At 50.3% G+C, this 26,760-nt stretch overlaps 2 protein-coding genes across 2 annotated transcripts; one reads left to right on the top strand and one right to left on the bottom strand.

Moving 5' to 3' along the window:
* The first annotated feature begins 17,659 nt into the window (after positions 1-17,659).
* LOC109740197 (glutamate receptor 3.5) lies at positions 17,660-21,897 on the top strand. The gene is made up of 4 exons (XM_020299235.4): positions 17,660-18,337; positions 18,892-20,553; positions 20,655-21,058; positions 21,152-21,897. The coding sequence occupies exons 1-4, from the start codon at positions 18,091-18,093 to the stop codon at positions 21,617-21,619; spliced, it is 2,781 nt and encodes a 926-aa protein (XP_020154824.1). The 5' UTR covers positions 17,660-18,090; the 3' UTR covers positions 21,620-21,897.
* Positions 21,898-24,022: 2,125 nt separating this feature from the next.
* On the bottom strand, positions 24,023-25,947 carry LOC141040990 (uncharacterized). Its single transcript, XM_073507100.1, has 7 exons — positions 25,930-25,947; positions 25,807-25,839; positions 24,884-25,132; positions 24,737-24,804; positions 24,451-24,504; positions 24,193-24,337; positions 24,023-24,112 (listed from the first exon to the last, which is right to left on the bottom strand). Exons 1-7 carry the CDS (start codon positions 25,945-25,947, stop codon positions 24,023-24,025), a joined length of 657 nt encoding a protein of 218 aa, XP_073363201.1.
* Positions 25,948-26,760: the final 813 nt, after the last annotated feature.

Here is a 26,760-nt window from a genome sequence, read left to right as displayed (position 1 = left end):
ATTCCCCTGCTAGAGCTGTCGAATTCATCATCGACTTGAAACCAGGCACCACTCCTATAGCCAAGCGACCCTACAAAATGCCGCCGCATGAACTCCTTGAGCTTAAGGAGGAAATCGACAAATCTCTTCGCAAAGGATTCATTCGCCCAAGTTGCTCTCCTTGGGGAGCACCTTCTCTCTTTGTCAAGAAGAAGGATGGGACAAACCGGTTAGTTCAAGACTACCGTCCTATAAACCAAGCTACCATTCAGAATAAATACCCTCTTCCTCGGATCAATGATCTGTATGATCAACTGGCGGGTTCGTCAGTGTTCTCTAAGCTCGACTTGAGGTTGGGTTACCACCAGATCCGTGTTCGTGAAGAGGATATCCCAAAGACCGCCTTCGTGACTCGCTATGGTTCATACGAGTACACCATCATGTCTTTCGGTTTAACCAATGCTCCAGCCACCTTCTCTCGTCTGATGAACTATATATTCATGGATTACCTCGACAAGTTCGTCGTGGTTTATCTGGATGATATCCTGGTATTTTCAAAGAACGAAGAAGAACATGCTGAACATCTTCGACTTGTGCTGGAGAAGCTACGAGAGCATCAACTATATGCCAAGTTCTCCAAATGTGAATTCTGGCTACCGGAAGTAACCTATCTTGGGCATGTCATCTCTAAGGATGGTATTGCCGTCAACCCTGAACGAGTTCAGGTTATTCTTGATTGGTCTCCTCCCAAGAACGTTAAGCAAGTCAGAAGTTTTCTCGGTCTCGCCAGCTATTGCCGTCGATTCGTCGAGAACTTCTCTAAGATCGCCAGGCCTCTGACTAACCTGTTGTATAAGGGTGTCAAGTTCCAATGGACAGACAAATGTCAGGAAAGTTTCCAGGCACTCAAAGACAAGTTGACTTCTGCCTCAGTTCTAGCTCCACCTGATACTAAGAAGGACTTCGTCATTTACTGCGACGCTTCCCGTCAAGGATTAGGCTGTGTCCTAATGCAAGACCGCAAAGTGATTGCTTATGCCTCTCGGTAGTTGCGCCCTCACGAAGAGAACTACCCAGTTCACGACCTCGAACTTGCTGCTGTCATTCATGCGCTGAAGCAGTGGCGACATTACCTTCTCGGTAATCGTTGCGAGATCTTCACCGACCACGAAAGTCTGAAGTATCTGTTTACTCAGCCAGACCTGAACCTCCGTCAGCAGAGATGGATGGAGCTTGTTGCAGACTTTGACTTGGGTATTTCCTATATGCCAGGCAAGGCTAATGTAATGGCTGATGCCTTGAGCCGCAAGTCTTACTGCAACCACCTCCAGGTTCACAAAGTTCAGCCCTCGCTTGTTGAAGAATTCAGGAAGCTGAACCTCCATATTGTTCCTCCGGGTGCACTCGCTCCCCCTCCTAAGGAGTTTGGCAAGGTGAACCTCCACGTTGTTACCCAGGGTTCCCTCAATACCCTAGTTGCTAAACCAGATCTCAAGGACAGCATCAAAAGGCTACAGAAGTATGACTCTGAAGCCCACACGATTAAGCGCTACCTCGCAGAAGGAAAGCCCTCTTTCTTCACCATTGCTGAAGATGGCACCTTATACTTCAAGGGCCGCCTAGTGGTGCCATGTGCAGAGAAAAACCTGGATATGACACAGGAAGTTATGAAAGAAGCTCATGATACGCCTCTATGTATCCATCCTGGTAGTACAAAGATGTACCAAGACATCCGTCAGAGATTCTGGTGGTCTAATATGAAGCAAGCCATTGCTCGTTATGTTGCTGAGTGTGACGTTTGCCGTCGTATCAAAGCAGAACATCAAAGGCCTGCTGGAACTCTGCAACCTATCTCTATTCCTGAATGGAAATGGGACCATGTTGAGATGGACTTCGTCACTGGATTTCCCAAATCACAGAAAGGTAATGATGCTATTCTTGTCGTCATTGACCGGCTTTCCAAAGTTGCACATTTCCTGGCGGTCAAAGAAACGATCACTGCTAGCCAGTTGGCAACGCTCTATATGTCCAGGATTGTTTCACTCCACGGTATTCCATTGGTTATCAGCTCAGACCGTGGCAGCTTATTCACTTCAAGATTCTGGGCAAGTTTCCAGGAAGCTATGGGAACTCATCTGTCATTCAGTACTGCGTTTCATCCTCAATCGCAAGGGCAAGTTGAACGCGTCAACCAAGTCCTCGAAGATATGCTTCGAGCTTGTGTTATTTCCTTCGGCAAGAAATGGGAGGAATCTCTCCCGTATGCTGAGTTCTCTTATAATAATAGCTATCAAGCTAGTCTGAAGATGGCCCCCTTCGAAGTGTTATATGGACGAAAGTGCCGAACCCCTCTGAACTGGTCAGAAACTGGGGAACGTCCACTCTTCGGTCCGGATATTATCCAAGATGCCTAAGAACAAGTCCGCATTATTCGTGAGAATCTCAAGACTGCTCAGTGACGTCAGAAGAGTCAGTATGACCGTCATCATAAAGACATGGTCTATCAACCTGGCGAAAAGGCTTATCTTCGAGTCACACCTATGAAGGGTGCTCACCGCTTCGGAATCAAGGGCAAATTAGCTCCTCGATATATTGGCCCATTCCTTATTCTCGAAAGGCATGGAAAAGTGGCATACCAACTGGAGCTACCGCCGAACCTTTCTCAGGTTCACGATATGTTCCATGTGTCACAGCTCCGCCGTTGCTTCAAGGACCCAATCCGAGCTGTGGATCATGAAGTGATCGAATTGCAGCAAGACCTCTCCTATAAGGAGCATCCGGTCCGCATTCTCGACCAAGCTGAACGCCGCACACGTCAGAAGGCGATCAAGTTTCTCAAAGTCCAGTGGTCGCACCATTCTGAAGATGAGGCCACTTGGGAACGAGAGGATCGTCTGCGCGAAGAATACCCGCACTGTTTCCTTCTACCTCCTAAATCTCGGGACGAGATTTCTTGTAGTGGAGGAGATTTGTAACACCCCGAGAATCATGCTACATTAACTCTCTGTGATTAAGCTAATCATGTTGCTAAACAGGGCTTGATCACATTTGAATCACATTTCTTTTCAAACTCCTAATTCAAACTTCAATTAAATTTAAAGTGGAAAATAAAAGTTTTCAAAAATTTAAACAAAAATGTTCGGGCCATGCCAAATAATACACTGGTAATTATAGTGGAGAAAACTCCTTTTTAGAAAATGCCTAAGTATTTTAAAATGGATTAAAAGGTGAAAGAAAATAAATAAAAGAAAATGCAAAACAAAACAAAAAACAAAAAAAAGCAAAAGCCCCCCCCCACTGGACCTGGCCCAACTGGGCCAACCCCAGGCCCAGCCGGCCAGCACCATCCCCCCTCCCCCCCGGCCGAAAGGCCCAGCTCCACCCCGGCCCACCTCTCTCCCCTTATCCACTCCCCAGTCCCCCCCCACCGACAGCCACCTTCCCCCCCACCCCCCGAAATATCTCCTCCTCCTCCCTCCCCCCGATCCAGAACGGGATCGAGAGGAGGCCACCGTCGCCGACCGCCCCGCCGGCCTCGCACTCGCCTCGCCGGAGCGCTGCCTCGCCGGCCTGCACCCTGACACCGCATCGCTGTCGTCTCCGTCTCCTCCCCGCGCACCGCTGCCACCTTCCTACGGCCCCAGTGAGCCGCACCTTCCTCACCCCTTTCTCCTCTGCCCCCGCGCGCACCCCGCTGCAGCCGCCAGCCCCGTGCACCACCGCCGCACGTGCGTACACGCATCCCCCCCCAGCGCCCGTCTGCTCCCGCCTCGCCGCACCATGTGCATGCCGCCCGCCCGTGCTGCGCCCCTGTTCGCGGTGCGCGCCCGCGCCCCGAACCGCACGCCCGTCGACCGGCCTCCGTCGCCCGCCCCCCTCTCCTCTCGGTCACCGCCGCCCTGCTCGCACTCCGGCGCGCCCAGACGCGCTCACCCGCGCGCCCGCGTCGACCTCGCGCCGCGCCCCCCTTTTCCCCCGTGCGCCCCGCGCCCGAGCTCCGGACGGGCTCGCGTCCGCCGCGCTCCTCGTCGAAGCCCCGCCTCCCCTGGCCCTGGCCGCCGGCGCCGGCGTGCGCCGTGCGCGCCCCGCCCCGTTGCCCGTTCGGGCCGTGCCCGATAACCCGCGCCCGTAGCCGCAGTGCCCCCCTGGGCCACTGCCTAGTGGACCTCGCCCCTCTGGGCCACTGCCAGGTGGGCCTCGCCCCACCTAAGCCACTGGCCACTGGGCCCGACCCCCTGGCCCAATGACAAACGGGCCCCAACGCCCGAGAACGGTTTTTATAAAAATAATAAATAAAAATAAAAATAAAAATAAAAATAAAAATAAAATAATAAATAAAATAAATTAGTAATAATAATAATAATAATAATAAATTAATAAAAATAAATAAAGAAAGAAAGAAAGAAAATAAAAATAATTTTAATTTTAATTAATTAATTAACTAAATAAATTAAGTTAATTAATCCTGTTTAAATTAATTAAATAATAATTATTTAATTAAACACTAATTAACCTAAACAGTGAATGACAGGTGGGTCCCACTGGACCCACATGTCAGTTTGACTTAGTCAACCCCTGTTGACTGCTGATGTCAGCATGACATCATGCATATGTCATAAACCCAAATTTCGAATTAAATTAAATAATTAATTAAATTCCAGAAATTAATAAAATCTTTAGAAAATCATATCTTTTAATCCGTAACTCGGATTAAAATATTTTCAACATGAAAGTTGCTCAGAACGACGAGACGAATCCGGATACGCAGTCCGTTCGTCCACCACACCTCCCTAACCTATCGAACTCGCAACTTTCCCCCTCCGGTCCATCTGTCCGAAAACGCGAAACATCGGGAATACCTCCCGGATGTTCCCGCCCCTTCGCCGGTACCACCTACTGTCGCGTTAGGACACACCTAGCACCGCTCATTGTCATGTCACGCATCGTCATGCTTATGTTTGCATTGTATTTACTGTTTCTTCCCCCTCTTCTCTCCGGTAGACTACGAGACCGACACTGCTGCTGCCCAGTTCGACTACGGAGTCGACGACCCCTCCTACTTGCCAGAGCAACCAGGCAAGCCCCCCCCTTGATCACCAGATATCGCCTATTCTTCTCTATACTGCTTGCATTAGAGTAGTGTAGCATGTTACTGCTTTCCGATATCCTATCCTGATGCATAGCCTATCCTTGCTACTACTGTTGTTACCTTTACCTGTAATCCTACATGCTTAGTATAGGATACTAGTTTTCCATCAGTGGCCCTACATTCTTGTCCGTCTGCTGTGCTTTACTATCGGGCCGTGATCACCTGGGCGGTGATCACGGGTATATACTATATACACTATATACATGACACATGTGATGACTAAAGTCGGGTCGGCTCGTAGGAGTACCCGCGAGTGGATCTTTGTGGCGGAGCGACAGGGCAGGTTGAGACCGCCTAGGTGAGAGGTGGGCCTGGCCCTGGTCGGCGTTCGCGGTTACTTAACACGCTTAACGATATCTTGGTATTTGATCTGAGTCTGGCCATTTGGTCTATACGCACTAACCATCTACGTGGGAGTAGTTATGGGTATCCCGACGTCGTGGTATCAGCCGAAGCTCTTTTGATGTCAGCAACTGAGTGGCGCGCGCCGCATTGGACCGTAAGCTCGCGCTTGTATTAAGGGGGCTAGGTCTGCTTCCGGCCGCGTACGCAACGTGCAGGTGTGCATAGGGCGATGGGCCCAGACCCCTGCGCGCATAGGATTAGACCGGCGTGCTGACCTCTCTGTTGAGCCTAGGTGGGGCTGCGACGTGTTGATCTTACGAGGCCGGGCATGACCTAGAAAAGTGTGTCCGGCCAAATGGGATCGAGCGTGTTGGGTTATGTGGTGCACCCCTGCAGGGAAGTTTATCTATTCGAATAGCCGTGTCCCTCGGTAAAAGGACGACCCGGAGTTGTACCTTGACCTTATGACAACTAGAACTGGATGTAACGCCCACGATGCGGCTATATCTCCCACGTGTCGAGGCACGACTTAGAGGCATAACCGCATAGTGGTTTTGTCGCAAGAAGGGTCATCTTCACACAATCCCATGTAATGAACAAGAATGGGATAAGAGTTGGCTTACAATCGCCACTTCACACAATACATAAATATCATCATACATCATCCAAAATACAAACATATAGACCGTCTACGATCAAAATCCAGATGAAAATAAGACAACCCCAAATGCTAGATCCCCGATCGTCCCAACTGGGCTCCACTACTGATCATCAGGAAAAGACACATAGTAACGACCACGTTCCTCGTCGAACTCCCACTTGAGATCGACGCCATCGTCTGCACTGGCATCGTCGGCACCTGCAACTGTTTTGAAGTATCTGTGAGTCACGGGGACTCGGCAATCTCACACCCGCGAGATCAAGACTATTTAAGCTGATAGGACAAAGAGGTGCAAAGAGGTGGAGCTGCAGCGGCAAAAGCATATATGGTGGCGAACTTGCGCAAATGAGAGCGAGAAGAGAAGCAACGGAACGGACGTCATCTAGCAATGATCAAGAAGTGATCCTGCACACCTACTTACGTCATTCATAACACAGACCGTGTTCACTTCCCGGACTCCGCCGAGAAGAGACCATCACGGCTACACACGTAGTTGATGAGTTTTAATTGGGTCAAGTGACAAGTTATCTACAACCGAACATTAACAAATTCCCATCTGCCTCATAACCGCGGGCACGGCTTTCGAAAGATAATACCCTGCAGGGGTGTCCCAACTTAGCCCATCATAAGCTCTCACGGTCAACGAAGGATAAACCTTCTCCCAAAAAAACCCGATCAGTCTCGGAATCCCGGTTTACAAGACATCTCGACAATGGTAAAACAAGACCAGCAAAGCCACCCGAATGTGCCGACAAATCCCGATAGGAGCTGCACATATCTTGTTCTCAGGGCACACCAGATGAGACATCCTACGAGTAAAACCAGACCTCGAGTTTCCAGGAGGGGGCCCCGCAGTCTGCTCAGTTCGGACCAACACTCGAAGGAGCACTGGCCCGGGGGGGTTAAAATAAGATGACCCTCGGGCTCGCGAAAACCCGGGGAAAAAGGCTTAGGTAGCAAATAGTAAAACCAAGGTTGGGCCTTGCTGGAGAAGTTTTATTCAAGGCGAACTGTCAAGGGGGTCCCATAAATCACCCGACCGCGTAAGGAACGCAAACTCAAGGAACATAATCCCGGTATAACAGTAACTAGGGCGGCAAGAGTGGAACAAAACACCAGGCATAAGGCCGAGCCTTCCACCCTTTACCAAAATATATAGATGCATTAATTAAATAAGAGATATTGTGATATCCCAACATATCCATGTTCCGATATGGAACAAACTTCAACTTCACCTGCAACTAGCAACGCTATAAGAGGGGCTGAGCAAAAGCGGTAACATAGCCAAACAACGGTTTGCTAGGAAAGGATGGTTAGGGCTGACATGGCTAAAATAGGAGACATGATATAGCAAGTGATAGGTAGCGGAGCATGGCAATAGAGCGAACAACTAGCATAGCAAAGATAGAAGTGATTTCGAGGGGTGGTCATCTTGCCTGCAAGATTCTCAGAGTTGTCGAAAGCTTGATCCTCGTAAGCGTACTCGATAGGTTCCTCGTTCACGAACTCGTCTCCCGGCTCTACCCAAGACAAGAACACAAGCAAACGGAACCACAATCAACAACGAGAAATGCGCAAGCAATATGATGCAAAACATGTATGATATGCGAGATATGATATGCGATGCATATGCGTGCTCCGGAAGGAAAATGATGAACATGGCAGTAACTTGGCAAACCAAGCATGCCACTGGAAAGATGAGATGATTTCGGTCGAAATCGATATAAAGATCACCGGAATCGGATGCACGGTTTGCGAATGGCAAGCAAAACAAGAATGACACAAATCTGCGATAAACAGCAAGATAGCACTTAAAATGCAAAAAGTAACAATGCTACAGCACCCCAACATAGAAACAAAGCACATGGCAGTAATATACAGGAGATGCTTGACAAAAGATGAACACTGAGCTATGGCTAGTTCACAACATATCGAGCTCAAACAAGCATGGCAAAAGTGCAAAAGATTACAGGTTCACAGACTTAGTGAAAAACTGGACATGGCAGAAATCAGCATTAGGTAGCAATGTTCAGAGCACGAAATCAACATGCTACAGGAACTTAACATAGAAAAACAAGGCATAGTAGTGTTCTACTAAATGCACATGAAAAAAGTCCCTTACTGACCATAAGCCAAAAAGGATCAGAAGATATGATGGCAAGCATGTAAACATAGCAAGTTTCGTTATCAGGTTTCAGACTTTGCAGAAAACAGAGCATGGCAGAAATATTAATATGTAGGCCTATTTGTGAGCTTGATGCACTCACTACAGAGCAATGCATGACAAACCAAGCATACCTACAGTAAGATGGCATGTTTATGAGGCTATCCATGGCAAGAACAATTACATAGCATGTATGGATCAACTACAATAAGCTTGGCAAGATTGCAAATCTTGTCAAGAATCTGCTAGAAATATTTTATAGCGAAAGTAGAGCAAGATTGAGTCATGCTATGGCACTCTAAAATTGTAAACAATTGCAGGAATGGATCAATTACAATTATAGCTACAAAAAATCCTTACTGAACATCTCCAAAATATGCATGTATCTCTCTGTAGCATCAAGTTTACATCGCAACAAAATTACAGCAGACGAGGACTTAGAGAAATCACTAAGTCCCTGAAATCAGAAATATTACGGGGCCTACTTTGCATGCTTGTGCTAGTCACCTCAAAGATCACAAAAATACATTGACTACACCACTGGAAAGATGGCATGGCATACTTCAAAACACATGTAGAGCTCATACTCAAAAGATGCACAGATTAAATGATACAAAAATGACAAATCTCCAAGTTCTGCTAAGAACCAGAGAATAACAGCAACTAGCCCTCTTCCAACGAAGATTTGGGCATCAAAATGACCTCTAATGAAGATGGTGCAATTGAACAAAATGAAGAGCATCACGAGACGAACAATTTGACATATTACACGCGCGAATCGGAGCTACATGCACAAAGTTATAGCATCGGGAACAAGTGCATATGCTGATAAATTTTAGGGACTTAGAAGAATTAGAGGGGGATTTCGAGAAAAAGTCAACGGACTCATACCAGATCGGATCGAACCCGAGCTACAGGAGATCGGGCCGGCGACCGAAGGGGCGAGGGAGATGGCCGGCGGGGGAAGCGGCCGGAGGAGGTGGCGGCGGCGCCGGCGGAGGAGGAGGGCACCGGAGGGCGGGGCACGGCGGGGCCGGGCCGGTGGCGGCGGCGCCCGGCGGTGATGGCGTGGCGGCGCCCGGCGGTGATGGCGGCGGCAGCGCCCGGCGGCGCGGGTGGCGAGGCGCGCGGGCCCGGTGCGGCCCGGGGCGGGCCGGCCGTGGGCTCGCGGGCCGCGGCGGCGGGGCGCGGGCGAGACGGCGGCGGAGGACATGTGGCAGCGTCTGATTCGCGGAGGGGTGCGGTTGGACGTTGTCCGGCGCGGGCGGACGCGTCCGGCGCGGCGCGGAGGGAGGAGCTAGGGTTCGTCTGTAGTTGTATTTTGGGATGCCCACTTATAAATAGGTAGAGGGAGCTAGGAGGCTTCAAATGAGGTGCGGTTTTCGCCCACACGATCGTGATCGAACAACCTAGAGCATGGAAGAGAGTTTGGTGGGTTTTGGGCTGGTTATGGAGGGGGTTTTTGCTGGACACTCAAATGGACTTTGCGAATACCCGGTTCACCGTTGGAGTACCAAACGACCTCCGAATGGAACGAAACTTGACCGGTAGTCTCCGGGTGGTATAATAAGACCACATGACAAGCCTCGGTCCATTCCGAGAAAGTTTGACACACGCACACGAAAGAAAACAAGAGGGGTGCACCGGAGGAGATAGGAACGCCGGATTGCAAAACGGACAACGGGGAAAATGCTCGGATGCATGAGACGAACACGTATGCGAATGCAATGCACATGATGACATGATATGAAAATGCATGACATGACAAAATACAAAACGAAAAACAAAACCCGACAACGGAGGGAAAAACATAACACATAGCCGAAAATGGCAAGAGTCGGAGTTACAAATATGGCAAGTTACATGCGGGGTGTTACACTGGATACTGAATAAAATACACCCTTCTCTAACTGGGCGACGAGGAGGGGATCGCCGGGTAGGATTATGCTATGCGATACTACTTGGAGGACTTCAATCTACTCTCTTCTACATGCTGCAAGATTGAGATGGCCAGAAGCGTAGTCTTCGACAGGACTAGCTATCCCCCTTTTATTCTGGCATTCTGCAGTTCAGTCCACTGATATGCCCCTTTACACATATACCCATGCATATGTAGTATAGCTCCTTGCTTGCGAGTACTTTGGATGAGTACTCACGGTTGCTTCTCTCCCTCTTCTCCCCTTTCCTTTCTATCTGGTTGTCGCAACCAGATGTTGGAGTCCAGGAGCCAGACGCCACCGTCGACGACGACACCTACGACACTGGAAGTGCCTACTACTACGTGCAGGCCGCTGACGACGACTAGGAGTAGTTAGGAGGATCCCAGGCAGGAGGCCTGCGCCTCGTTCGATCTGTATCCCAGTTTGTGCTAGCCTTCTTAAGGCAAACTTGTTTAACTTATGTCTGTACTCAGATATTGTTGCTTCCGCTGACTAATCTGTGATCGAGCACTTGTATTCGAGCCCTCGAGGCCCCTGGCTTGTATTATGATGCTTGTATGACTTATTTATGTTGTAGAGTTGTGTTGTGATATCTTCCCGTGAGTCCCTGACCTTGATCGTACACATTTGCGTGCATGATTAGTGTACGGTCAAATCGGGGCGTCACAACTCCGCCCCGTCACCGAGCTCCTATGGTGGCGGTGGTGACTGGTACATGGACTTGGGCGCCACTGCTCACATGACTGCTCATCCCGGTAACCTCACATCTGCCACCCCCGTTCATACTCCCACCCGTATCACCGTTGGTAACGGTTCCTCCCTACCCATTACTCATGTCGGTCATATGTCTTTTCCTTCTACTTCCACTCCTGTGCATATGTCTAATGTTCTTGTGTCTCCTGACTTAGTCACTAATCTTGTTTCCGTTCGTCGCCTTACTCGTGAGAATCCTATAACTGTTGAATTTGACGATATCGGTTTTTCTATGAAGGACGCCCGTACACGGATGGTGCTCCACCGATGTGATAGCCCGGACGAGCTTTATCCAGTGCATCCCTCCGGCGCCACCACCACCCATCGCCCCGCCGCCTTCGCCGCCAGTGTCGATCTTTGGCATGCCCGTCTCGGTCATCCCAACTCCACCGTTATGCGTCAGATTCTTCAAAGTTTTTCTTTCTCATGTAATAAAGTCGACGATCACTCTTGCGAGGCTTGCCGTCTTGGCAAGCACGTTCGTCTTCCCTTTAGCGAGTCTACAAACATTTCCACCTTTCCGTTTCAGTTGTTGCATAGTGATGTTTGGACGTCCCCGGTTGCTAGCAACACGGGCTATTTATACTATCTGGTGATATTGGATGATTTTACTCATTATGTGTGGACCTTCCCTCTCCGTCGCAAGTCCGACGCTCTTGCCACACTCACCGCTTTTTATTCATATGTCACCACACAGTTCGGTCGTCCTATTCTCGCCTTGCAAACTGACAACGGCAAGGAGTTTGACAACGTCGCCGTCCGCAATTTACTTGCGTCCCACGGCACCATCTTTCGCCTCACCTGCCCCTACACGTCTCAGCAGAATGGTCGCGCCGAGCGCGTCCTTCGCACGCTTAATGACTGTGTCCGCACGTTGCTCTTCCACTCCTACGTGCCTCCTCGGTTCTGGCCGGACGCGCTCGCGACCGCCAGCCTCCTCATTAACATTCGCCCTTGTCGTTCCCGCTGGAACTACACCCCTCACCAGCTCCTCTTTGGTGCGGTTCCATCTTATGATGGTCTTCGCATTTTCGGGTGTCTCTGTTATCCTAGCACTGCATCCACTGCTCCTCACAAACTCGCGCCCCGGTCCCTTCCTTGCATCTTCCTTGGCTATCCTCCCAACACCAAAGGTTACCGGTGCTATGATCCAGTCTCCCACCGCGTTTTCACTTCGCGGCATGTGTACTTTGATGAGCTCGTGTTCCCGTTTCAGCAGGTACCGTCCCCTTCGGAGTCTCCTGTGGCGCGGTTCGTCCCTGCCTCCCACTCTGGCGGACCGCCCAGCCGCGCCCCGGGTCCGGCTCTGCCCGCGCTCCCCGTGCCGGCGGCCCCTGGCGCTGCGGCCCCTGCCGCGGCCCCCGACGCAGCGGCCTCCTCGGCCGCCCCCGCGGCCCCCGTTGCGGCCCCCGACGCCGCGGCCCCCGTCGCCGTGGCCCCCTCGGCCGGCCCCGCCGCGGCCCCCGCCGTGGCCCCCCGTCGCCGTGGCCCCCTCGGCCGGCCCCGCCGTGGCCCCCGTCGCCGCGGCTCCCTTGGCGGCTCCCGTCGCCATGGCCGCACCCCTCACCGGTGTGGTCACTCGGGCTCGGACTGGGACCCTGCGTCCCAGCACGCGCTACTCGTCGGACGAGTACGCCTGCGCGGCTTCTACCTCGACGCCGTCACCGCTCCCCACCTCCGCTCGCGCAGCCCTTCGGGATCCGAACTGGCTAGCTGCGATGCGTGAGGAGTTTGACGCCCTGCAGCGCAACCGTACGTGGCAGCTTGTCCCGCGGCCACCCCGTGCCAATGTCATCACTGGCAAGTGGGTCTTCCGCCACAAGACTCGCCCCGACGGTTCTCTCGAGCGCTATAAGGCGCGCTGGGTGGTGCGCGGCTTTCGCCAGCGCGCCGGCGTGGACTTCACCGACACCTTCGCCCCGGTTGTTAAACCGGGCACTATTCGCGCTGTTCTCCAGCTTGCTGTTTCTCGCGCTTGGCCTGTCCACCAGCTCGATGTGTCTAATGCTTTCTTGCATGGCCATCTCGACGAGCAGGTGTTCTGTCAGCAGCCGACTGGTTTCGTCGACACCGACTATCCGGACCACGTGTGCTTGCTCTCCCGTTCTCTCTATGGGTTGAAGCAGGCACCTCGGGCCTGGTACCAGCGGATCGCGGCCTTCCTCCAGCAATATGGGTTCCGGTCCACACGGTCCGATGCCTCCCTGTTTGTCTACCACCAGGGCCACGCCACCGCGTACCTCCTCCTATACGTCGACGACATCATCCTGACTGCGTCCTCGCCAGCGCTTCTTCAGCAGATCACAGCTCGCCTCGGCACCGAGTTCGCCCTCAAGGACTTGGGGGCTCTCCACTACTTCCTCGGCATCGAGGTCGTGCGCCGGGCTACTGGCTTCTTTCTGCACCAGCAGAAGTACGCCTACGAGCTTCTGGAGCGAGCGGGCATGCTTAATTGCAAGCCTGCTTCCACGCCTGTCGATACGAAGGCTAAGGTGTCCGCCGTAGAGGGCTCTCCGGCGTCCGACGCTCCCTTCTACCGCTCCATCGTCGGTGCGCTTCAGTACCTCACACTGACGCGTCCGGACATTCAGTATGTTGTCCAGCAGGTGTGCCTTCACATGCATGCTCCTCGTGACACCCATTGGGCTCTCGTGAAACGTATACTTCGGTACATACGTGGCACCACAGCCATGGGTCTCACCCTGACGGCCTCGCCAGACACCAGCCTTGTCGCCTACTCCGACGCCGACTGGGCTGGGTGTCCCGACACTCGACGCTCCACTTTCGGCTACTGCGTCTACCTCGGGCCCTCTATGATTTCGTGGTCGTCTAAACGACAACCCACGGTCTCACGATCGAGCGCCGAGGCCGAGTATCGGGCCGTGGCCAACGCCGTTGCGGAGTGTTCCTGGTTACGACAGCTCCTCCAGGAGTTGCTATGTGAGGTCACCAAGGCGACGCTCGTCTACTGTGATAACGTCTCCGCGGTGTACCTCGCTGCCAACCCTGTCCATCACCGACGGACGAAGCACATCGAGCTCGACATCCACTTCGTCCGGGAGCACGTCGCACTTGGTCGTGTTCGTGTTCTTTATGTGCCCACCGATCAGCAGTTCGCCGATGTGATGACGAAGGGACTACCCACCTTGACTTTCGAGGGCTTTCGGTCCAGTCTTTGCGTCACCGGCGACGCTTCGACTGCGGGGGGGTGTTGAACATGTGTACATGTATGTAGGTCTGGGTTCTGTATGCAGTACCTGTAGTATCTGTCTCCCTCTGTATATACGTGTATCTTAGGAGACAAGATACCGGTCGCACCCCTTGTACCTATATATATGTGCCTAGTGCACGATCAATCAATTATCGATGCACCAAATCATTCTCTACACTGCAGGCTACGCGTCTCCGTGAATTACACTAGATCGATCTAGAAAAGGTTGGTGTATAGCCTTTGATACCAAATGTGAGGTACCAGATGGAGTACTCTCGATCTATTACACTTGCTTACAAAATTTGTGATCGAATATCTCATGTGGAATCGGAGTAGGTGAGAGGGGAGCAGCCGAACCGTTGCCGTCTGACTCGCTCGATTCCTTTACCATCTTGTCTTTTTAGGCAATCCTTTACCATCTTGTGTGGGAGGGGGTAAGTAGGGGCAACCGATGGGCCGAGCCTCGCCTACACCCAGTCTGGCCCAACCACTGTCGTGTTGGGCTTGCGGAGACGTGTTGGATGTGGCGCTGGTGGTGAGCTGGGAGGGTCACCATCAAGTGAGGCCGCCATGTCAGGGATGCTTAAATTAATTTGTGCTCCCACTGTAAAGAATAAGCTCGTTTAGATCGCTAATAAAGAAACATAAGATTGTTTAGATACAGAGGGAGTAGCTTAAAAAAATCCACCTGGCATACTCCGTCTTTGTTGATGGAGAGACTGAGACTGGGTGCCCTACAAATTAATCACGATACAGCGATATGCTGCGTCTGAATTTATTTTTGACAGGCATACCATATCCGACTGAAGAAATAAATATCCCATGCATTCTTGTCTCTAGGTATTCAGGCAACAGACGTACCAACCAACCACTGCCTGCTTTCATAACCCATCTATCCAATCCACACTTGCCGGTAGGCAGCTATTGATCCAGTTGACTTGTCATTTCTTGTAATTAGGATGGGTGTACCATCTGTGACCTAGCACTACTTAATCATCACTAATTGGTTAACTTCAAATTGACCAAGTTGATGATTGTCTTTGTACCAAACCTACAGCCTACCTAATAATCTTTTAACAAGATGACAAGTCCGGCATATGTGTTGTCAGTACTAAATGGTTTTGCATGAGTGCATCGAAACAGCAGCCATTGGGTAGCAAAAACAACCAGCTGCCTGCACGATTTGAGCCATTGGGGGCAGCAAACAGGACGTGCATCTTTCCCTCCATGTGTACTTGTATGAGCATAGTATCTTGCTTGTGCATTCAACAAAGTGGCGTGGGCAGCTTTATTCTCCCAAGCGAAAGAAAAATCACCAGAAAAGCCAAAGCGCTAATCACTAGCATCTGTTCCCTGATGAGAAAGAAGATGGCCTGCTTGCTTCCATGCCAAGCCACAGCCACAGCCACAGCCACAGCCACGGTGGATGAGAATACGTTGCTGAGCACCGCTCGACAAGTCGATACTGTTCTGTTAGTAGTAGTTACTGTTGTGAACTCAAGCAAAAACTTTCTTATTCCAAAGGAGGAGTAGGTTAATTAGCTGCTGTGCTGCGCTGTGCTGTAACAGTTGTATGAATGCACTGGAGGTAAATACACCCGAAGTCATAGAACTTGCACCCGATGGTCAGTTTGATGCACAAACTTGTAAAATACTTGTTTCTGGTCATCAAACTTGCACGAGCGTTCATATACGATCACATCTCATGTACACGGACATATCCATGGCCTATGTGGCATTCCAGTGTGGCCAGGGCCCACTGTCATCCGTTGTAGCATGTAGATCTGCAAGAAGCCTTTGGCTTTTTTATTTTCGTATTAAGCCCCTAAAAATAAAATGAAAAAACAAACGATGTGGGGTTTTGAAGCTGCAACGTGCCCTAGTAGTCTCACGTGGACAACCACTAGTCTGCTGATCATTCATGTCTATATAGCACGACTAATTTCTGTATCATTTAAACATTGGCTGAAAATAAATTTTACAAGAGATGTAACACGGAAAAAGTGAGCACCGTGGCTCGACCATGTGACATTGTGGTCAAGGTTAACTAACATTACCACCGACAACACAACACGTCCAGATGTAAGAAAACAATTTATATTCTTGTGTTTATGACATTCAAAATATATTTATGTGTTACAAAAAAAGGTACGCGGCATTTTAAAAAGTTTTAAAAACTTGTATTTGAAAAAATGTTAATCAACACAACACGTCCGGATTAACATTTTTTTTCAAATACAAGTTTTGAAACTTATGTGTATTGAAACATATACTCCATATGATACACATATGTTTTGATGTTTTAAATACTCCAGTATACATCTATGTTTTGATACACATATATTTTAAATACTCCAGTATACATCTATGTTTGGAGTATTTAAAAAATATGCTTAATACTTTTTAAACATATGATTAACATTTTTTTCAAATACAAGTTTTGAAACTTTTTTCAACTATATTTTTAACATTTTCGGATGGTACGAAACATTTTAAAGCTACACAAACAGTTTTATACATTGTATAGGCATTTAAAAAATGTCATGACCAGTTTTTTTGGAATGCATGAACATTTTTAAAATGCAACGTATCTTTTTTAGTTACACAAATCTGGTTTACAATGTTTAAACATTTTTTTAAATGTCACACACCGTTTTTTGTAACACATAAACATTTATTAAATATCACAAACACAGAATATAATTTTTTTTCTTACATAGAACAAGAAGGAATAACAACATGAAAAATATTTATCCCATTTGGATATGTTGTGTTGTCTAAGCCCGGTGGTAATCTTAGGTAACGTTGACCATGAGGTCACATAGTCGATCCACAGTGCTCCCTTTTTTGGGGTTACATTTCTTGTAAAATTGATTTTTCGGCCGTGTTTATATGATATAAAAATTATTCGTGCTACCTATACATGAATGGTCATTGGTTTGGTGGTTGTTAACCTGAGCCTAGTAGGGGCACGTCCCTAGTTTGTAACCGAACCCCTTGTTTTTCCATTTTATTTTAGGGGCTTTATACGTAAATAAAAAATCATTTTATTTTAGGGGCTTAATAAGTTAAAAAAATAGGTGCATAATACGTAAATAAAGAAAAAGCATGCAGATCTACCATGCGTCGCGGGCTTACAGTGGGCCCTGGCCATGCTGGCATGCCACATAGGCCACAGATATGTCTGCGTACATGGAATGTGACCGTATATGAACGTTTGTGCAAGTTTGATGACCAGAAACACGTATTTTACAAGTTTGTGCACCAAACTGACCGTCACGTGCAAGTTCTATGACTCCTGGTGTATTTACCTCAATGCACTGCATGGGTGACGTGAAACCCTGAACCGAATGCCATTTGCAGTAGTGGAGACGTAGTCGATAATAGATTCGCCCAACCGCATCTCTGCTTGCTTCATCTGACGAGCATCCACGTTTTGCTCGAGATTATTGTGAGGGAGCAGAGCAGAGCAGTCAACAGAGGACTGGTGCCGGCCGACGTCTCCATCGGTATCTCTCTCTGTCGTCTCCGTCCAACTCGCATTTCCCAGTAGTACTTGTAAGCAGCGCCAGTAGTATTGTACGTACGAATCAATCAGAGCCGAGCGAGGCCGCCCCGCCCCCCTGCGCCTTCCCACGCCACTGCTTTTTCCTCGCCGTCGAATCTTTTTCCTGCTCTTCACCGGTCAGGATCACGCCGTTTTTGTCACCTTGCTCCCCCCGATCCTCCCTGCCTCCGCTCTGGTTTCTCCTCTGGAATTCTTCTCTCCATCCGTTCGATCGTATGGCTGGCCGATGGGGTGGAGTTCCTGCCCTCCTCCCTTGATATATCTCCCACTCTCAGGCGATAGCCGTACGCGTAGCTCCACAAGAGGCGAGGCGAGGTGAGATGGGCTCGGCTCTGCTCCGCGTCCTCTGCCTCTGCAGCCTTGTGGCGCTCGCCCGCCCGGCCAGGCCGGCCAACGTCTCCATAGGCGCCCTCTTCACCTTCGACTCCGTCATCGGGAGGTCCGCCAGGGCTGCCATCGACCTCGCCGTCGCCGACGTCAACCGCGACGCCAGAGTCCTCAGGGGGACGCACCTCAGCCTCGTCGCACAGGACACCAAGTGCAGCGGCTTCGTCGGCACCATCCAAGGTAGTAGCTACTCTCTTCTTCTTCTTCTTCTTCTTCTTCTTCTTCTTCTTCTTCTTGCCAAAACAAAAAGAATCCTCCTACAGTTCTAATACCCCCAAAATATTTGCTGCGATCAGATTAGCGAATACTAGTCCTCATCACGAACTTTGATTCCACAATTAGATTTGTGTTTAGAGATTCCTAATCTCCCTCCGCGAGTTGTTGTTGGCCTGTATGCATCCACTTTCTTTTGCTTCTCTCTCTCTCTCTCTCTCTCTCTCTCTCTCTCTCTCCCTCATTCAGTTGACTCTCGTGGAGGTGGAGGTGGAGGTGGAGCCTGCCTACTGCCTTGGATCTCTCCACATGAACTTTGCATGACGATTTTTTTAAAATAATAAACATGTTTTTTCTTGACAACGGATTAGTCAGAAAATACCCTGTTCCGTGCCATCGCCATTGAACATTTTTCTTGACAACGTGCAGTAGTAATTAATCAAGCATGGTAGAAGAGCATAGCCACTTTGTGAGGATCGCAGTTGAGTTGACACTGACCTGTGTTGGTGTTGCTGCTGCAGCGCTGCAGCTAATGGAGAAGAAGGTGGTGGCGGTGGTGGGACCGCAGTCGTCGGGGATCGCCCACGTGGTGTCGCACGTAGTCAACGAGCTCCACGTCCCGCTGCTCTCCTTCGCCGCCACCGATCCGGCGCTCGCCTCCGCGCAGTACCCCTACTTCGTCCGCGCAGCCCGCGGCGACGACTCCTCCCAGATGGCCGCCGTCGCCGACATCGTCACCTACTATGGCTGGAGGGAGGTCACCGTCATCTACGTCGACAACGACTACGGCCGCGGCGGCGTCGACGCCCTCGGTGACGCGCTCGAGGCCAAGCGCGCCAAGGTCTCCTTCAAGGCGCCCTTCCCTCCGGACGCCGACCAAGCCGCCATCGCCGACCTGCTCGTGCGGGTCACCATGATGGAGTCCCGCGTCTGCGTCGTCCACGTCAACCCGGACTCCGGGCTCGCCGTCTTCGCCGCCGCGCGGTCGCTCGGCATGATGGCCTCCGGCTACGTCTGGATCGCTACCGACTGGCTCGCCGCCGCCCTGGACTCAACGCGGCCGCCCAATCCCAGGGCGATGAGCCTCGTACAGGGCGTGGTCACGCTCCGCCAGTACACCCCGGACTCCGGCGCCAAGAGGTCGCTCACCTCCAGATTCGCCACAGCCCAGCTGAACCGGACCGCCACCCTGAACGCGTTCGGGCTCGCCGCGTACGACGCCGTGTGGATGGCGGCCCGCGCCATCGACGAGTTCCTGGAAGACGGCGGGAACGTCACCTTCTCGGCCGACCCGAGGTTGCAGCAGGAGGTGAACGGGACCAGCACGCTGCGGCTGGACACGCTCAGAGTGTTCGACCAGGGGGAGCAGCTGCTGCACAAGGTGATGCTCGCCAACTTCACCGGCGTCACCGGCGGCGTGCGGTTCTCAGCGGACGGCAGGAGCCTGGCCGACCCCGCCTACGAGGTCCTCAACGTCGGCGGCACGGGCGTCCGGCGGGTCGGCTACTGGTCAAACCACTCGCATCTGTCCGTCGCCGCGCCCACTCCACTCCGAATCAAAACTAACAGCAGCCAGCAGCAGGAGCAGCGGCTGTACAGCGTGATCTGGCCTGGGGAGACGACATCGCCGCCGCGCGGGTGGGTGTTCCCGAACAACGGCCGGCCGCTGAGGATCGGCGTGCCGTACAGGACGACGCAGAAGCAGTTCGTGTCCAAGGACAGCGGCCCCGACGGCGCGAGCGGGTACTGCATCGACGTGTTCAAGGCCGCCGTGGCACTGCTCCCGTACCCTGTCCCCGTGTCCTTCATCCTCTTCGGCGACGGCGTCAAGAACCCCGACTACAGCGACCTCGTGAACAAGGTGGCGAACAATGTGTTCGACGCGGCGGTGGGCGACGTGTCCATCGTGACGAACCGGACGCGGGTGGTGGACTTCACGCAGCCGTACGTGGAGTCCGGGCTGGTGATCGTGTCGCCGGTGAAGGAGAAGAGCTCCAACGCGTGGGCCTTCCTCAAGCCCTTCACGCTGGGCATGTGGGCCGTCACCGGCGCCTTCTTCCTCTTCGTCGGCGCCGTCGTCTGGATTCTCGAGCACCGCTTCAACCCGGAGTTCCGCGGATCCCCACGCGAGCAGCTCGTCACCATTTTCTGGTTCAGCTTCTCAACAATGTTCTTCGCGCACAGTAAGCTATATACTATCTGGCTTCTGCTTCCGTCGCTCTGCGTTCCTTCCCAAGAGATGAAGCTCCGACTGATAAATCAATGGTGGTTCAATCATTTGCAGGGGAGAACACTGTGAGCTCGCTGGGTCGTTTCGTGCTCATCATCTGGCTGTTCGTGGTGCTCATCATCAACTCGAGCTACACGGCGAGCCTGACGTCCATCCTGACGGTGCAGCAGCTGTCGACGGGGATCCAGGGGCTGGACGGCCTCCTCGCCAGCGCCGACCCCATCGGCTACCAGGTTGGATCCTTCGCCAAGAGCTACATGATGCAGGAGCTCAACGTGCCGGAGTCCCGACTCAAGGAACTTGCCATCGACGACTACGCCACCAGCCTCCAGCTCGGCCCGCGCAACGGGGGCGTCGCTGCCATCGTGGACGAGCTGCCCTACGTCGACCTCTTCCTCTCCACCAACTGCCAGTTCAAGACCGTCGGACAAGAATTCACCAAGAGCGGATGGGGATTCGTAAGATCCAAACTAAAACTCTGCATCTCTTCCCATCAATGGCTCTGTTTTGTTGCTGAATGGATTGATTGATCGATCAATGCATCATATCAGGCGTTCCAGCGGGACTCACCTCTGGCGGTGGACCTGTCGACGGCGATCCTAACGCTGTCGGAGAACGGCGACCTGCAGCGGATCCACGACAAGTGGCTCAACCCGGGGCAGTGCGACTCGTCACAGGGCGGCGACGTGGCGGCCGACAGGCTCAACCTCAGCAGCTTCTGGGGACTCTTCCTCATCTCCGGCGTCGCCTGCTTCATTGCATTGGTCATCTTCTTCACCAGGATACTGTGCCAGTACGGCAAGTACAACCAGGGCGATGGCGAAGGTGGAACGCCGCCGGAGGAGTTCCCGGTGCGGCGGCCGGAGCGGCTGAGGAGCATCAGGGATCTGATAACGTTCGTGGACATGAAGGAGGAGGAGGCCAAGAGGGCCATCAAAAGGAAGTCGAGCGACGACCGCCGGGACAGGTCCATCGCCAGCTCCGCCGGGGCATCCTCCTTCTCAGCATCCACGGTGTAGCCAGCTTCTTTCTTCTCTGCTCGGATGCATGGATGGATTTCTAACACCATAGATCGATTGACGATGATGTCGATTTGACAAGCTGCACTCCACAGTAAGCTAAGCTAGGTTCAGCTGCTGAGATGACACTGTAATAGTGTAATTAGGCCATGATGATATACATACAACAGTACTACCAAGTTGGATATGGCATAGGTAGATTAGATTAACTCCTACTACTCAAGTTGGATATGGTCGTGTTGTGTATGACCCAACAACGAGCGATTTTCTTTCGTCAATTCGTTGTTTCCGTTTTCTACTGTTTTCTTTTGGTCTATTTAGGAACTAGAGTTTTTTCACCGTTTTTTTCTAATTTCATTTGCCTTTTTTTCTTTTTCCTTTGTGTTGTTTCTTTTTACATAATATAAACTCATTTTTTTAAAACTTATTTATTTTTTCTTTTCTACTTTATTTCCTGTTCATCACTTATATGATATATTTCTATTCTTAACATATGCATGGTTCTATCTTTGTGTTTGTTGTGTTTAAAAAATGTTCATCGTGTATTTAAAAATATGTTTTGGGGATATTAAAAAATAGTCTATCATTCATTTTCAACAATGTTCATTGTGTGTACAAAAAATGTTCATTATGTATTAAAAAAAGATTCATCATACATAAAAATGTTCACTGTCAATTTAAAAATATTCATCTGGTATTTAAGAATTTTCACCGTGTATTTAAAAACAACTCTAGCGAGCCAGACTCATTGTTACTTTGAGATTCATTCGGGTCAGGAATCAGATGTGGCCCAGACAACTAAATAGGCCAATTTTTTTGGGGTAACCAGGCCCAACTCCATCGTTTCAATAGCCTTCTAGGTTTTAAAATACTCACGATTGAGTTGAAACGATGGATTTGGGACACACCGAGGACTGTTACCGCTAAAAAAAACCTAAGGACTGTTCTTGAGGCACATGATGAAGTTGAATAAGTACACAATGAAAAATAACTATGCTTAATTTTTAGGGACATATGCATTTTTTTATGATTGGTCAAAGTTTTTTAGGGTAATATCATTCGTCAATTTTTTTTTGAGAAGAATATCATTCGTCAATTGTGTCGTGTGTGCATACTGGTGGGCCGACTCGCGGTAAATTTGACAATTTTGACCTATGGACGCAATGAATTCACAAAATGAAGTGCCTGTAAGACTATTTCACGTAGCTGACCTTTTTGAGTGGCGCCCGACACGCAGGCGCCACACCCTACGGTGCAGCGCCTAGCTCTCGGGCGTTGCACCTCTGTCCACCGTGGCAGCCCCTGGGCCACACCCAGCAGTGCAGCGCCTCCGAGCTAGGCGCCACACATGTAATGTGCAGCGTTTAGCCCTTAGGCGTTGCACTGTTTGTTACTAGTTGGCTCCCCCACTCCCCCCACACACACCCCAACCCCCATAGCATCCGACCCGAGATTTCCCCCCTCTCTCCCTCTCTCCCCCTCTCAAATCCTTCCCCAAATCTTCCAAATTTGAAGATTTTGTCCGTAGATTTCGAACTCAAACCCTCCCTCAAGGTAATCTTCTCCGATCCCCTTGTTTTGATCCAAGTAATGTGGACAAATTGCTCATTTGTTGCTAGTTTGGGGAAACCCTAGTTTTGTATGGATCTAGAGATTTGCATGGAGATGTGAGATGTTTGTTTGCCAATTTCCTATGATTAGGCTTGTTAGTATGTTAGGGTTATTCTTATGGGTGTTCATATGTTGGTGCTAGGGTTAGGGTTAGGGTTGTTGTTTCATATATATGTTAGGGTTTGTATTCCTTGGTAATCCTTGGATTAGTACTCATGGAAGAAATGTTACGTTGTGTTCTTTGAATGCTTATAGGGATGGGAAGAACATGTGTATTTGTTGATTCCCTTCGCGAGGTCATCCACATAGTCATCCAAAGCCGCCATGCACGAGGTGCCGACCGTCCTTTTGCCTCTTTGGGTGAAGTCTTCAGGTGTGTATTTGTTGATTCCCTTCCTAGGCTTTAACTCGTATGCTGACCGAACTTGATAGGTCCCAAGGTCATGTCATCAGCAACCTATTACAAAAACAAAAGATATGGAAAAGACCGAGTGTGAGGATAAAGTTAGCAATGCATCAATAATTGAATATATGCTATTGCCATACCTCTTGGGTGACCACACCCACATCCTCATCCTCCAAAGGATCACCATGGCCAGAAGTGGGATATGATGGTGTCGCCGACCTAGACCGTTGAGGTGATGCATACTCGGGGTCACGACAACCGACAAGGTTCGATAGCCGCCTTAACCTTTGGCCCTGGCGTTGCAACATGTACAAGTGAATGAGATATCGAATGTAGCAACACATGTTACATGGACAATTGAAGGAGATGTGAACCTTAATGAATGCTCAAAGTGCACCTTCCCCATCGCTTTTCCCAACCGGGGTTGTCTCTAGAGTAGTCTCGGTCTCATCAGCTGCTTTCTTGATCTGGGCACGCTATGAACAGAAACGACATTAACATGTTAGGCAAGCGAAGACGTGAATAGTGCGAATGGGAAAGCAAAAAGGGGAAATACCACAAAGTTCATCATTGGAGCTGAAGGGACAGGGGTGCCTTCCCTAACTAATTTGTTGTACTGGTGCTGGGTTAGCTCATCGAAGACGGTGGGATCTTCCAAAATCTCTTCAGCATACGCCGGCTTCCATACCTCCACACGGGTACTTGCAAGAAACCATGTGAGATAGTTGTTGAACGCAATCGGCAGTGCTCACAAAGCTGGGCTCGTTTTCCAGCCTTAGCTTGCTCCACACTAAGCGCGAACTGTACGACATACTTCCTGTGATGCTTGGCCCAATCCTTGACCTTCCGCTGCCTTCTCCTATCCAACCTGCAAGTTAGGAACGGAATATTAGCACCATTGAAACCGGCGAGAAACTGCTACGTGCTCAAGGTTAATTATATCTTATGCGTGTAGCAACTTGTCCGTATCCTCCCACTCCGGCGGGTGTGGCTGGAACAAACCAAACTGGCGATACACCCGATGTGGGAGGTGAAGCTCAACCGCCCAGTTGCATATGAGTGGGCACCGCATAAGCCGAAGATCCCTATCCCTAGTGCACATCGGGTTCAGCCTGAACTCTCTAGGGTTACCAAAACTATCCCCTCTTCCATACGGCTCCCATTCCACCTGCAACATAGCATAGGTTGCAAAATTGATTTCGAGTTACGATACAAGCATGAGAATCACTTATGCAATGTCGAGTCACCTGCTCAGCCGTGATCGTGTCCAGCTCGCTCCTGTACAACTTCATGACCGAGGGATCATCCGTCGTCTCATTTAACACATCCCACTTGTAAGCCCAAGTGGGGAGCCGTAGTGGGTCGTCTTTGTCGTCCCAATCCTCGCACTTCACGGTCTTTGGTCGTCCAACCGGCAATCGCTCCCAGCTCCATATGGAAAGTGCGAGCATACAACCACCAATACCTCCAGATGGCCTACAACAGGCGTCATCCAACTGCACATAAAAGAGAACATGGTTGAATTAACAGGAAGATCGCATTGATAATGTAGCAATGAAGTGAAAAAGAAACAACTTTATACCTGTCTATACAAGTAAGCCAGTGTCGCCGAACCCCAACTCCATTTGCTATCGAAGACGGTCAACGCCTTCAGCCACATCCATGGAGCATTCTTGCCTGTGCCATTAGCAAACATAGTCCTGGATATAACGTACCACATGTAGACACGAGCATATGTCTTGACCTCATCCTCATTAGCTTCCTCGGGGCAAGTACCAAAGTGCCATGTAATCCACATGAAAGGAGCACCGGTTGCGACTCTTTCCTTCTTCTTGTCTTCCGCTTCTGGTTCCCGAGGCTCTGGAGGAACCATACCGATAAGGGCATGCATCTTCTCGCGCCACCCATCAGAATCGGTGTTCATACATAGAGGATTCCCCTCGATAGGAAGACCGGCGATCATAGCAATATCCTAGAGCGTCACGGTCATCTCCCCGGTCCGAAGATGGAAACTGTGTGTCTCCGGCCTCCAACGATCAATAAGCGCGGTGATTGCTGCAGCATTGAGGGGTGGCGTCGACCGGCTGACCAACTGAATGAAAGGGAGAAGTCCTCTCTCCCTTACATACGGTGTGTATCACTCATCATAGCGCATCCCCCCAAGGTTGACCCTGTGAGACCGAAGCTTCAGAGGTGCAAGCTCCTACAAACAAGCAAATCAGAAAATTACATATGGGGCATTTGTGTTTGAAATAAACACGAAATTCATAACACCGGCCACTTTCATTATTACCCGTTGCTCCACCGACATAGCGTACGACCGGTGTTGATGGTCCTAGTGATTATCGAGAAGCCAAACCATCCTAACAATTTCAAACAAAGCTTTCTTGTCAACACGATTATCTTTTGAATACAAATAAACTAAAGTACGCCTACTATATGCAAAATTCAAAGCATATGTATCCAAAGCATTCTTGTCAATACGAATATAATTTCAATACAAATAAACTAAACTAGGCCCACTTCATGCAAGATTCAATACAAATATCTTTTCCATAGAAATAACATGTCAACCTATGTATCCAAACCATATCTTTTCAATAAAATCAACTAAACTAGGGTTGCAAATTAGGTATCTAATACATGCAACATTCTAATCTAATCAAATCAAAAAAGGGTTCCCCAAAATCTTCAAAATAGCATACATTCTATGGATAGAAAGAAGGGGATCGGAGGAGAGTACCTTCTAGGATGGATTGGTGAAGGAATCCACAGACCAAATTGTTAGATCTAAAGGATTTGGGAGAGGGGATTGAGAGGGGGAGAGGATGTTGGGGAACGTAGTATTTCAAAAAATTTGCCTATGATCACGCAAGATCTATCTAGGAGAAGCATAGAAACGAGCGGGGAGAGTGTGTCCACGTACCCTCATAGACCGAAAGCGGAAGCGTTTAGTAACGCGGTTGATGTAGTCGAACGTCTTCGCGATCCAAGCGATCCAAGTACCGAATGTACGGCACCTCCGCGATCTGCACACGTTCAGCTCGGTGATGTCCCTCGAACTCTTGATCCAGTTGAGGCCGAGGGAGAGTTCCGTCAGCACGACGGCGTGGTGACGGTGATG

The sequence above is a fragment of the Aegilops tauschii genome, chromosome 2, assembly GCF_002575655.3.
Source record: "Aegilops tauschii subsp. strangulata cultivar AL8/78 chromosome 2, Aet v6.0, whole genome shotgun sequence".
Taxonomy (NCBI): Eukaryota; Viridiplantae; Streptophyta; class Magnoliopsida; order Poales; family Poaceae; genus Aegilops; species Aegilops tauschii.
Note: the sequence above shows the minus strand (reverse complement) of the source record. Positions and strands in the feature narration are given on the sequence as shown.